Here is a 14,188-nt window from a genome sequence, read left to right on the forward strand (position 1 = left end):
TCATCATCATGTAGCACTTCTTTTAAAAAGAAAGCATGTTTTTTAATGACAATATGTACAAGCATGGTTAGATGAATCTTAAAGGAAAAATAAGCACTTTCACAGAACTGCAATGCATTGCAGTGTGGACTCCATTGAATTTGCTACCAGAAACACCCAGTTTGCAATTGACAGGTGGAAAGAAGTAGCTTGATTAGTTTGCAGGATAGCAGCAAATGAAGATATCTTCATGTATGTCCTCTTGATAGGCAGGGCTTCTGCATTTCCTGATTATAGATGCTACAGAAATACACCACGAGCACCTTGCGAGGCAGAAGACAAGCACATGTGAATGTATAATGCACACACTTCTAATGCATTCTCACACATTTACTGTAAATTATTCCCAGCGAATATGGAGGACATGTCCCTTGGGTCTACCAGGCACTGGGCGGCACCAAGAGAGGAGGCCCTTTTATTTGGAAAGCTGCGAGCTGCCCTCATGGTGCGGCAGGCACGTAGCAGGAGATGCAGGAGTTCATGGCCCGGCCTTGGGCTGTCTTGCAGCAGGCAGCTGGTGTCCGGCAGGGTGGGAAGGGGGAATCCAGTGCACCAGCTGCTCCACCACAGTGCCCTCGCAGGTGGGCAGGATGCGTACAGAAGCGCGCTCCATGGGGCAGGGGACAGCAGGGCCTGCACAAAGAGCTTACAGAGGCTGCTTCCTCTTTGACTTTGGTCATTTTGTTGGAGCAAAGCTCAGTGAACCCTGAGCCTCCTTATTCTAGCCTGTACCTCCTTCGGAGTGTGGCTGCAGCTCACATCAAGCCTGAGATGACTTCAGCAGTGCCTTGGCAGAGTCGACGCTACGGAAAGGTCAGCTCTAGGTCATCAGAGTGTGTGACTTGCAGAGGGCAAGCTACAGAAGAGCCCCAAGATGTGTGCTGTGAAAGACTTGTTTAATGGAGAAGGCTACGCTTCCCTTCACCCCCCTTTCCCTGCGTCACCCATGTTGGAGCCAGAAAGAAAAGGCCCCTCTGTCTCTTCAAGAAAATGAACTCTGTCTTTGTCTCTCCCATGTATTTTGGAACCCATCTAAGAAGGGTTCCACTGTTCTTCTGATAACTTCTTCTCTTGAGCTTTTTGTAATATCTCTTGACTGAATGATCATGTGGTAGTTCAGTTAATTGAATCAAATTATAAGCAAAACCAAGTCTGTTACTAACACATTTGATTATGAAGATGGAAAACGTGAGAAATTTTTCAAAAAATATTGTTTGAACTGAGCTTGACAGAGGCTTCTAAATCATGAATCTGCTTGAAGACAGATTTATACCTCTGAGAAATTCCATCCTATCCTTTACTCCTGAACAAGAGAAGGGAAAAAAATGTCTAGAGAAAAACTTGAGATGGTAATTCTCAACTAAATCTGAAGTTGCTTACTCCATGGACCAGAGCTCTGAAAAGACTTAAACAAAAGAAGTGGCGGCTAGAGGCAATCGGAAACAGAAATGTGAGATTACCAAGGTAAAAGTCAGGGAATAGCAGAAGTATTTTAAGAAGCAAAAGTAGAGGCCATTCACATTCGTAAGCCATATTGCAGGGAAGGTCAATCAAGGAATTAACAGCATCACCAGGGCAGAGAATGAGTGATGAAGAGGATGCTGAGTTTGGTCTTTGCTTAGGGAGAAGAAGAGTAAAAAGGTGGCTTGCTCGTTGGTCCATCTTATGTTGCTCTGTGCAAACAAGCTTTTGCAGGTATGCTCAGCTGTGACAGTACAGTTATTCTTTCTACTACTGAACTGTCGCAAAGAGCATTAACAAGATCTGCCCTAATCTATTCTCCCTCCCATTTTTCTTTCCTTGCTCTTAAACCTCCCCTCTCCCCTGCAAAAAGCCTAAGTCAAACCCAAAACACTCTACTGATCAATACTTCGAGCCAACTCCTCCCTATGACAGGAAGCTTGTAACTGTCTCACTACCATGCTGAACAGCTGAAGCAGTAGAAAAATCCTGAAACACTTTGACAGAATGTGTCTCTCCTCTTTAATTTTAAGACTATTTCTTTCTGAAAGCTTTTCAGTATTTAGCTCCTTACTGACATTCTCCCTTGAGAGTCTCGCACTTAAAGCAGTTAGTCAAAGTATATAACTTATCAAAACCGTAAGTTCTTGTGTTCTAAAACTGCAGTGTATAATGAGCTTAATGTGCTCCAAAAATGTATACAACACCTGATTTAAAATATATGTTTAGGTTAATGACCGTATGAGAAATTAGGAGTGTTAGAACGGAGGCTTGGTTACTTAAAGTGCCTCCCTTGTGTACATAGTCGCAGATCACAAAATCGTTTGCAGGGCTGGAATGGAACCAAAAATGCCAGAACTAATGACTAAAGCTAAAAGAGTGTACCTTTATATTTATTTCCAAAATTGTATCTTGTACGTACATTGGAGACAACTGAGTGATGTTGCTCAAATAAAACATAAGAAGTAAAGATAATATATTATAGGTAAATAATCCAAAATAAGAGGAGGGGAAAAAAAGGTGACAGGGAAACTGAAAATGCTTCAACCAGATTTATCTCAATATAAGGCAAGATAGAAAGCCCTTCAGAGTTAAATTTTTAAAGCAGCTATAAATTTGTATGAGTGAGGTTTTGAAAAAGGTTTCAGCTAATGAAGAAAAGTACTATAGAAATTGTGTCGAGAAGATTAGTTAGAAAACATGTGATGCTTCCTCTGTTTGGAATGAATGTAACAAAGATAAAGACAAGATCTTCCCTCTGCTGAAAGAGACGTCTGCCAAGGCACTGCTGAAGTCATCTCAGGCTTGGTGTGAGCTTAAGCCGCACTCCGAAGGAGGCACAGGCTAGAATAAGGAGGCTCAGGGTTCACTGAGCTTTGCTCCAACAAAATGACCAAAGTTCATCTCTTCCACGCTTGAAGGATTTCACATGTTCTTCAGATTTGGAGCAAGAATTTTTGGCAGTTTTCCACACCATCCTTTAGGAACTAAGCGCAAAAACCCAAGCTGTTTTTAACGCTGGTGAGATTTGCTTGCGTGGAAGCTGGCACGGTGCAGGGGAGGGTAAGGTTTGGAGGAAGCAGGCTCTGAGCTCTTTGTGCAGGCCCTGCTGCCCCCTGCCCCATGGAGCGCGCTTCTGTACGCATCCTGCCCACCTGCGAGGGCACTGTGGTGGAGCAGCTGGTGCACTGGATTCCCCCTTCCCACCCTGCCGGACACCAGCTGCCTGCTGCAAGACAGCCCAAGGCCGGGCCATGAACTCCTGCATCTCCTGCTACGTGCCTGCCGCACCATGAGGGCAGCTCGCAGCTTTCCAAATAAAAGGGCCTCCTCTCTTGGTGCCGCCCAGTGCCTGGTAGACCCAAGGGACATGTCCTCCATATTCGCTGGGAATAATTTACAGTAAATGTGTGAGAATGCATTAGAAGTGTGTGCATTATACATTCACATGTGCTTGTCTTCTGCCTCGCAAGGTGCTCGTGGTGTATTTCTGTAGCATCTATAATCAGGAAATGCAGAAGCCCTGCCTATCAAGAGGACATACCAGGTCAAATGCTCTGACTCGTTCTGACTTAAAAAGAGGTTTGGCGAGGAGTAGAAAAATAATGATAGCCAATCTCATAACCATTCTAAATGTGTAGTTATGTCCTGTGTTTTTAAATTTCATTATTATGATCTTTTCTCTGGTGCAGGAAATACCCAAAGTATATGGGTATCACAGAAGTGATCATTGATACTCCCCTGTTCAGCCCAGCTGTTTTCTGTGGAAAGTTGAAATGCTTTATTGTAGGTAACAGAACTCACCTGTCTTATGGTAAATCTAGATGCTAACAAGCTGCCTAATGTTGATATTAGTGTATAGGTCGATGAATATTTTTTAATAAAATTGATATGACATGAATCCCTCTACATGAGTTAGTTGCCATTTTACAAAATATTGTTTATGACTGATGAAGGATCAATTTTAAAGCATTATTAAGTATTAATTACATTTCTGAAATCTGTTGTTCTTTCCATTAATTATATGCTTGCTTTAATGTCATCTAGTATCTATGTCATCTTCACTGGACTTTGACTCCTGCTTTAGGTATTTCTTATTATAGTGTGCATGCGCGTATGCAGATTGCATTACTATACCAACTAAATGTAGTCAGTCACTCATATTGTGTGGTATTGAGGCTCAACATTTCTGTGTCTGCTTCTAAATTGACTGCCCTGAATTACAGACAAACGTTGCTGGTCTACAGACTGAGCTGACATTACAGTATGTAATTTAGAATAATTTTCATGATACTTATGTGTTGCATCCTGAGGCAGCTCTTAAGTTTATTTACTGAGATATACAAATTGCAGTTTTCCATGCACTTCATGAAACTCTAGAGTTTTGTATCAGACATGCAAGAGTAATCAAAACAAAATTACAGGGCTTGTGGACATTTAATGAGACACTTTTTTTTAGTGTTCATGATAAAGATAGTAAGGGAGTATATATTTGCTTTTATATGCTCAGTGAAATCCTTATCTACCCAAAAAGAAGCACACTGAGCTGAAGTAGTTTCCCATAAGCCAAATATTTCAGTAAATGTTTCTTAAAAAAAAACCAAACACTCAGAATCAAGAGGATCAGTTTACATCTATCTGTGACTAAGCCTCAAAGTGCAGTCTAGCTGGTAGTCACAAGGGGAGAGGTTTAAGTAGTTGGAGATCCTACTCACTGGAATTTTACCCTCTGTTCAGGAATTACTCCCAAAATGGATTTTTAAAGGTACTTATAAATTTGGGACAGGTAAACTAACTACAAAAGCAGACAAATTAGATGCGCTTTCAGACATGCTTCTGGAAGAGCATTCCCTAATCCGAATGAGTTAGTGTAACTTACAGTAGTAAAAGCAAAACAACACATCTACTGGTGTCTTCATCAATATTACCTGAAAAATCAGTGCCTTAGATAACATTCCAGTAAATAGAGCAGCTGCTGTGTAGAGTTCTTCTCGGGAGCACAGGTGCAGTTTGTGCATGTGTTTGCAAATGTGTGAGGAGTCCTTAGTGAGGGGGGAAAAGAAGAGTTGAAAACGGGTTGGCCTGTCTGCTGTTGGTGAAAGAGGAGGAGAGGGGAAGAGATGAATTTGCACAATTTGGTTTGTACGTTTGTATAATGTGTACTTAGGGCAGACTGGTATTTCACCTACATATGTTAAATCTTCAGTTCTGAACGTATTTACTTCTATTATGCAATTGTGTTGGGGAATGTCTGCGCATATAAAATTACATTAATTTTAATTCCTGTCTGTTTGGACACGCATTCTGCAAATTAAGGTCAAGCTGTTTGTGTAGATGAATATTGGTAAATACTAAACATTGTTAATTTAAAAATCTTCTCTGCTTGAACATACATTGGGCAGATTGAGGCCTGGCTGGTTGTTTGCCTCGGGGAAAAGAGGTGCTGATTCTGTGGTGGTAAAGACCCAAGAACTTGGATTTCCAGAACCCTGAGCCTTGCTACTTTTATAGCTAGAAGGAGGTAAAAAAAACTGTGGTGGTGTTTGATCTTTTCTGAGCTTGAGATGGGGGCAGGGGAGGATCTCTGCAAGAACTACAACAGTGTGCAGTGAGAAAGTGCTCTTTGGAGACACGTGTTTCTGTCACAGATCTACCAGGGATGGAAGGAACTGATGGCTCTACTCGCCCTCAGTTGTGTAACTCTGTACAGTGCTTTTGTACAAAATTTTCATCTGTGCTTAGTAATGCTAAGGACAAAATCCTGCAATTCAGTCTCTGAAAATCCTGGGTTAATAGTACTGTCTGAGGGGTGTCTGCCTGAGCACCCAGATGCTGTAGGGCTGGTCCGTGCATGTGCAGTTGCTGTGACGGACGCGTCCAGAGCTGCCTCTTCCCTGCACACAAGCAGTAGAGTGGGGGCTTCCCCTATTTTTCGGGCTTTCTGTGCTCCCTCGTGCTCCAGCCCTGACACGTAGGTGGCACTTCCCGCTTACTGCATGGGCACAAGCTGCTCTGCAGCATGTAGGGGGTGGATCAAGCACACTTCCAACCCAATGGCTTGCTAGCAGTACAGCCCTTGCAGTCCGTACACCTGACAGGGAAATCTGAGGGCAGTGGTATGCGCTCCTGACTCTCACAGCACAATTGTCATCCCCTGTAGCATCCTCCTTGACTTTCTATGTTCTAATGAAGTTCCTCGTTCAACATCAGAAGCCTTCTGCTCTTGTTATCTCATGCCAACGTATAAGCGGAATAATTAACTCAGTATCAGGTGCAACTTTCCAACAGACTCAACAATGGGGGAAAAAAAATAGGAAGGTGCATCAACAGACAGCAGTTCTGTTAAACCAAAGTTTTAAGCCTTATAGTTTTAAGCAGAGGCTCATGAATTCATCTGCATCTTCCTTAGCATCTATGAGGTTATAAGAGTCAGTCTGGTGAAGGCAGCAGATTGAATTACTTACAGAAGAAAGGTTGCACAGTCACTGCCTGGACTAAAAGAGACAATGCTGTGTTTCATTTTGCTTTTAATAAATTGACATTTCACTCCCTACACAAGTTTCCTCTTGAGAGAGGGGCTAGCATCCTGCAGAGGCTGACGTTGCTGTACTACTTACTTTGTGTTTAAATTCATTGTTGACCTCGATTGTGGATCTGATTTGGCTTTCCCTGCTATGTACAATACAAAGGAGAAAATTAAACAATATCAAACCAGAAAAACCTCACTGGGGCTAAAAAGCAATGAGCAGTGTGGAAAATATGAATTCCTGATGACTAAATATACAGTAATGGGAATATATTGAAGTACAGTACTGTGGCATTTTTAAAAGAACGATTTCTTTTTGATTAAAGAAGTACAATTAAATCTCTCCTCAAGGTTCTGGCTGTCATATTCTTTGGCCAGTAGAAACCTGCCTTTCTGGTTTATGAAGCCACGGTGCTAACATGTAAAGCAAGATGTTATGACTCATTTGAACAATTCTTTGTTCTCTCTTGAAAGCATTGCCAATGATATTTTCAAATAAATGTACTGTACTGGGATTTACCCCTAAGAACGTAAGCCTCTAGCAAGTCTGAGCTTAATGCAAGGCAGATCATACAGTTTTTGCAGTGCTGTATGCTGTGGATTAATTTTGTTAACAGTCTATGATAGTTTTATTCTGCAATTTTGGTGAATTATGTTATTTTTATTGGTGAAAATAAGACAGCTTTTTTTCTGAATTTGAAGAAGTTTGAAGAGAACTTTCTTGCAATGCAGTAAAAAAAGTGCATTTCAAGACTAATGATTAGTCTCTTGGGGTTCATCATCAGAACTGCTTTCCCGACTCCAGCTGAACACTGGAACACTGAAATCAGTTGGCTTAAACTGAGAACTTGCTAATTAAAAATGAGGCTTCTCTGGTTTCAGCAAGGCTCTGAGATGGGTCTGAAGAATTTTCCTTTGGTATTGGTGATATGTGAGGTTAAGTAAGGTGAGGTTAAAGTGATTCAGGGGCAGCGAACAGCCTCATCTCAGCAGTTCCCTGGTGGAGCACTGCCTTGTGTACCTGCACGGATCACTGAGGGTTATGAAATGTCTTGATGAGGAACGTTGCGGAGGCAATTTTTTGGCTGAGGATAACCAACATGTTGAGGATCTTAGGGCTGTAGATGTGGAGAACACCCAACCATTTTAAGTGAGATGGCTTTATGCAGCCTTTGGCCACAGCTGGATCACTTGTTTCTGCAGGAATTGCAGTGGTGGAAACGTTAACTGGCCTGTGTTAAGCAAATAAATTAAGATATATTTATTTTCTTTCTTAGCTTAACGGTAGAAGTAAAAATAATTGAAGGGCTTTTAAACATCATTACTATTTATCTCTGAAAGGAAAAAAGAGAAGCTTTAATTTCTGCCAAACCAAGTGTGAAAAGTGCTTGTTTCTTAGGGATCGCACTAGCTTTAACCTCTGGGGTTGGAAGGTTGTCCCAAAGACTCTTTAGTTACTTTGAGCCCATTGCAGCCCTAAGCTGACTGCAAATGAAAAATGCCAGGCAGGTTAGCTGAATCCTAAACTGGTGTGGAGCGATGTGAGTTAAACTCTGTAGGACTTTAGTTTCTATTTCATTTTAGTCTAGTATCTTGATGATTCCCAGGAAGGTGCATAAATACCATAAGATATTTGAATGGAAAATGGACTGCTTCATCTTTGTCCCTGGATTGCCTTTTTTTTTTTTTTTTTTTTTTTTTTTTTTTTTTTTGAAGTCCTACTAATAAAGCTAATTGATGGTACAAATCATTTTACTGGTCAAAGAAAAAGAGTGACCAGCTCATTGAAAAAGAGTGGATTTAAGCTAATCACAGAACTTCTGCATGCCTTCAGTAGGCCCTGCCCAGTTTCCCTCCGTAGGCATTAATGCAGACAGCTCTGATTATACCTTCTGAAAAGGCTTTACTAACCCTTTAAAAACCCCATGGCTCTGAACAGCCCATTGTGGATTTCCTTCCATCTACAGTATTCTTTTTACATTTACTATCCAGCTTAAGCTGTTGCAATCATTTATACCTAGATGGAATCACTTACAGTTAGGTCCTTTGGAGTCAAGGCTGCTTTTTTGTTTTGTGCTTTTATGGTGTCCATTTCTAAAGGACACTGGTGTAGTCTGGGGTTCCCAAGGTGGGATTGTAACTGTTTAAATGATGAGTAGGACAGTTACTTCCAATGCTGAAGCCTGCTGTCTCTTACATGAAGTATGAATGATAACTGTATATGCCTTTCAGTTAGGCAGATCTCTCTCCTGCTTGTTTGAATAACAGTTTATAGAAAATGAGGTAGGATGGTTACTGCTACTATCTTGTATCTTTGTTGTCCTGTAATTTAACCTGTCTTTTTTTTTTGAGGTGTGTTTCGTTTTGCTTCTGTGTTTTTTGCTGTAGTGCTCCTGACTGTTACTTTATAGCTAAGAAGGGCTGAATCTTGTCTTTTGCTGTTTTACAACCTAAGTTCAGTTTTTATTAGGGATAAGATAAGAGTACTTACAGTACTTCTGTGCTTTACCTAAAATCCTAAAGTGAGATTTCTGCTAACCATAATCATGTTTTTCCCAATTTTTTTTCTCTTATGTGGCTGATCATCAAGTCTGCCTGTACATGCTGTGGAAATATGTAATTCCAGTTGCTTTGTTCTCTTATCTTGAATTGGCATAACTATTCAGTGTACATAGCCTGTATGATGGCATTAGACTGTGCCATACCAAGACCCTTTCAAGAACTGCTCCTGTTTAAGCAAACATATATTAAATTAGTTGAATAGCATGAATAAACAAGTCCCAGCCTACCAGAGATGTTTATCTTGCCATTACTTACTTAGAGCATGATTGGCCACCTGAAACTGTTATACTGACCCTGCCTTGGTGATGGTGTATAAATACTGTGTAAATGTGTCTTCTCAAAAAGAATGGATGCATCTTCATGGTCATTGTTTGATATTTCACTAGCAGAGCTAAATTAAGTAAATTTAATATCAGTATTTTTTGCTATTTGAGTTGTGAAATTGTGATTTTTTTCCCCCTGGATTGAACAGCAAAGCAACACAAACAATATCACTCAGCCTCAGCTTCCTGTTTCATTTCTCTCATGCTTTTACTGTAATAGAGAGGGTTAAAGCAGGTGTGAATTGGTTTTTAAAGTCCATTGTAAATTGGTGACTGGCGACACATGTTTCACGTGTGTGTACTACTCCCCGTTCTGTCACTGCTTATACAAGCTTCTCACATGATTTTTTGCATATACAAGCTGAGTGTAGGGCAGTTGGTATGCACGGATATCCTAGGGCCCTTTATGTATGCACGTGTAAAGCAGTTAACCAAAACCTCGTTATGATTTGTTTCCATATTTTTCTGTGGAATTTAGGACTATTGTAATCAAAGGCTTTAACTGATTCTGAAGAGGGATCATTCTGTGTGATCATTCTCAGTCTTCCTAGGGTGTTTGTTGTTGGCTACCAGACAAACCAATCAATCCGAGGCCTTCAGGTGGCAGTAGGCATTTTGTAATACGTTGTCAACAGTACAACTTTGTCTATAATATTGTCCCCAGTATTGTTTGCAAATACTAGAGTAGACCCTTAATGAAGTAGTATTCAAGAATACAGTGAGATTATTTGTTTCAGGGTGTCGGATTTCTCCCAGTTCTACTATGTAAAGCATTTGAAAAGGAAAGTAAACTCCAACCTTTTTCACCAAGCGTAATAATGGAGTAGCTAATGATTCATAATTTGTGTCTTAAGGAGAGACTTTTGCCTCCTGCTCTTCAGTGTCAGCGTTTGAGTGGCAGGCGCGTGCTTGAAGGAAGAGTGTGATTTCAGAATCGAGATGTGCCGTGGGGATTAGACCGTTGAGCAGAGAATAGAAACTTGCTAGAAAAATGCTGGATTAGCTGGCATTGTATGTATGCAAGTACTCTTAAGTAGGTTTTTCTTAAGTAGGTTTTTTTGTGTCTATTTACCTGCTAACTACCTAACAATACTTACAGAACAACTGATTAAACATGTATCAGGACAAAATATTTCCTTCTGTATATAGCTGAAATTTTGCTTTAAGGCAGTGGGAACTGCCTCCTCCTTTAGACAAAGCTAACTGAACGCATGAATGCCACTGGACGCAGCCGACAAAGGCAGAGCATCTTTGTGAAAAGACCCTGTAAATTCTTTCCCACAGAAGTCAACGAAAGGGTCGGTTGTCCTGAGCTACGTATTTCGTCACTTAAACCTAGTGGAGATAGATTACTTTGGACTACGCTACTGTGACCGAAGTCATCAAACGGTGAGTAAAAGACACGCCAGATTGGATTTTCTGTCTGTAAAATTTACCCTGTTTTGACTTTGCCAAGAGAGCATTAAATTGTCGTACTTTCACTAACTTTTACTATTTCATGAAACAGTCAGTTTTCCAGTAAACATTCCCTTGTGTTCATTTGCACTGAAATCATGGAATAGTCATTAATGTTTTAGATAGGAACAGGATCAAGTCCTAAATTCTTCATGAGATGTTGGAAAGAAAATGAATGAAAAAAGTGTAACAAGTAAAAAATTGTCACAATAAGTAGAGTTAAAAATTTTTCTATTTTAATGTTTTGCCCTGAACTCAGTGCTTAGCACGTGATACTTGCCTGACTAGGAATTCTCTTTGAATGAACCAGTTGTAACTTACTGTGTTTTGGCTGGTCCTGGAGTATCTTGAAAGCAGTGTCCCCAAGCGTGTCAAAAGCTGATTCACTTGGGCCACTTGCTGATCTGCTGTCTTAGAGTGTAGCTCCTGCTTTGAAGGAAGCATTTGGCTGTCAGGATGTATTGTATGGTGTGGCAGCTGCTCATTCACTCAGAGCCCCAGAAGTCAGGATATTGATAATGACCTTTTGGCTCCACTTGAACTGGTGCTATGTCCTCAAGCCGATACCATGAAGAAGGAGTCCATTTGATTGACAGGGACTCTCCACGCATGGAGGGTTTTTTCCACCAGGAGATTACGGTCTTAATTGGGCAAGAAAACAGAAACTGGATTGAGACATTTTAGGGCCTAAACAGGCAGTTGGATTAGGGCAGTGATATCCGAAGTGCCTCCCCAAAATGTCTTGTGAAGCATTACTGCAGTCAGAGAGGAGAAGCTGGGAGTGCTCAGTAAGGGCACTGATGCTTTATTCATAGGGTGATCTTCATATTACCTTCATTTTACGAAAGGAATAATGCCTGTCCTATGGGTAAATTATGTCAAGCTGTTATGCTTTTAAAGTCAGCTGTATGTTGGGAATAGGTACAACACCCTGACCTCAAGAGATGTCACATTTTATCTAAAAACAAGAACAAGTTATTGAATTGACTAAACTCTTACTAATTTCTTCTGATTAGCTGAAGTAGAATGTGTAGAGACTGCAGTCAGAACAGCTAGAGACTATTGCTTGCTGTTGGGATCTACAGGCTGCCCTACTCAGTATTTATTTCTGTGCTGTAGTCTAGACATAAATTCAGTTCATTGATAAAGCTTCAGGCTTTTTAACTAAGTTTCATTACATGAAGATGAAAGTCAGATTCAGCTATGAACTGAAAGGTAGACTGTGGAAAACAGCATTTTGGATTTCCCAAGGAAACGTGAATGAAAAGCAAGTAGCTGTTTTTTGCTCTCAGAACAGTTTCCTTTTCTTCCTGTAAAGATAAATTCCAGAGGTGTACACAGTGTGTATTAAATAGTTTATCCGGCATTATGAAAATAAGAGAAGATTAGATCTCTTCAGTGGAAGACTTGACACGTAAAGGGATGTTTTAGGATGTATTCTGCTAATAGAGTAGCAGATTTGGCTGTGTGATTTTATTGCATTTTTTATTATGGTAGTCTGTAGGAGCTGTCAGTCATAACCCCATTAACTCAGCCTCTCCAAATACAGCTTTTTTGCCTTTTTCTCTCGCATCATGCTGTAGTTATATAACCTTAACATTAGCCTTTTTCTCTATTTTCTGACTACCCAAGATCAAGAAGCCACTGTGCATAGAATTTCCTGTGGATTTTGAAGGTGTTTGTCCCACTTCCCTAGTTTTCCTGCTTTTGTACTGATACTAGGTACAGTGGGAACATGAGTGGCACCAGCACAGAGAAGAAGCTACAGCCTCTCTCTGTGAGAGGTCTCCTTACCTGTATTTTGCCTGTTTTTTGTGCTGATGGGCAGGTGTCTCTGTAGTGTATTTGTATTCCTGGTCTCTTGACTGGAGTGCAGCGTATCCCCCACCTGCAGATTTTCTTTACAGAGCAATCCCAGGTGCCTGGGAGAAGGGTGCACACAGCAGCTCTGTCCTGACACGCTGCTGGGAAGCAGCCAGGATGTACGACTGGAGACCACAACTGTGGGCCGCGTTGTGGAGCGCACCTGCCCTACCATGTAGACACTGCCACAGTGACCGACTGAGCTTGTGCTGCAGGCTTTGCACCTGGGCTGTGTTATAGCGAAATATTAGGAAAACGCCTGTTCCTGTTATTTGTCTGTATATAGGTAATTAAAAGTTGATGCTGGTTTACCTGGAAGGTTCATAAATGAGTACTGTGTTTAGTTTTACATCTTTTATGCAATTGTTGCTGGCTTGCTACTTCTAGTGAAATCTTTTTACTTCTTAAGAACGACCAGTATGAAGGGAAAGCCTTCATGAAACAAGCAACACTTCGCACTTAAACTGTAAACATATATTGAATTGCACGCTGAATACTGCTAAAACTCTGTGGGCTGTTGTGGGAGTTAGTCCTGTACTGGCTGATAAGAAACCCAGATCTGAATTTTGGACTGGGTATCTTTTGGATTGGCCAGAACAGATTTTCTAAGGGAAGGAAAAAGGTTACCTTGCTAATTAGTTTTAAAACAGTGCTCCTGAGTTAGTCTCAAAGAGAAAGATGTGTCTGGAGAATCGGCCACCTATTGATATACTGCTATTGGTGAGGAATATTTTACTATTTAATTTGTCAGGTTATTTGTGGTATTATGTATTTAACTGAGTGATGAATAAAATAGATTGGACAAAACTGTATATTTTAAAGAGCACAACATAATCACCAAAGAAATTTTTTTATTAAGGCTTTGAAAGAACTTGTTTAGTTATTCTTCCAATTTTTTTTGCGTGCCTCAGCACTTCCAGTTGATTTTGTGTTGTGCTAGTGAACTACCTCTTATGTAGGTGGTATCGTAATTATTTTAGTAGCACATTGGGTCTAATCAGGGAACAGGGTTTCACTGTGCTATGTAATATATGAATTCATAACAGTAAAGTGGTCTCTTCTTGAAAAACTAACAAACTAATTATCAAGTGAGAGAGAGTAGCTAGGTGCAGCAAAAAGATGGACGGAACAAGGTAACAGTGAGGAGACCATGGACAGTAGGATAAAGCATAGATTGGAAGACTCTGTTTCTAGGGTAGTGATTTGGTCATATTACAGGATTTTCTCTATCGACATTCCAGGTACCCCCAAACTCTTCGTATTAAAAAAACAGTATTTAATTTGCAAAATCCAGCACTTGAAAGTTAGGAATTGCCAAATTTACCATTCTCAGTGCACTACTTAAGCTATGTCTATCTTGTGCTCTGAGAAGGCAGAAGTCCTAAGGAAAAACAAAAAGTATTTGATCTTATAATTTGAAACTATGTCAGAATGAACAGGTGGGTTGAACTAATGCTAT

The 14,188-nt window shown here is 40.5% G+C and overlaps 1 protein-coding gene across 3 annotated transcripts in view; it reads left to right on the forward strand.

Moving 5' to 3' along the window:
• Positions 1-14,188, forward strand: part of LOC135325036 (band 4.1-like protein 4A) — a 142,272-nt gene that overhangs the window by 42,802 nt on the left and 85,282 nt on the right. For all 3 annotated transcript variants that reach the window (XM_064502400.1, XM_064502399.1, XM_064502401.1), the window contains exon 3: positions 10,696-10,800. In XM_064502400.1, coding sequence (XP_064358470.1) covers positions 10,696-10,800 — 105 coding nt within the window. The remainder of the gene's footprint in view (positions 1-10,695; positions 10,801-14,188) is intronic.

Source organism: Dromaius novaehollandiae, chromosome Z, assembly GCF_036370855.1.
Source record: "Dromaius novaehollandiae isolate bDroNov1 chromosome Z, bDroNov1.hap1, whole genome shotgun sequence".
Classification (NCBI taxonomy): domain Eukaryota; kingdom Metazoa; phylum Chordata; class Aves; order Casuariiformes; family Dromaiidae; genus Dromaius; species Dromaius novaehollandiae.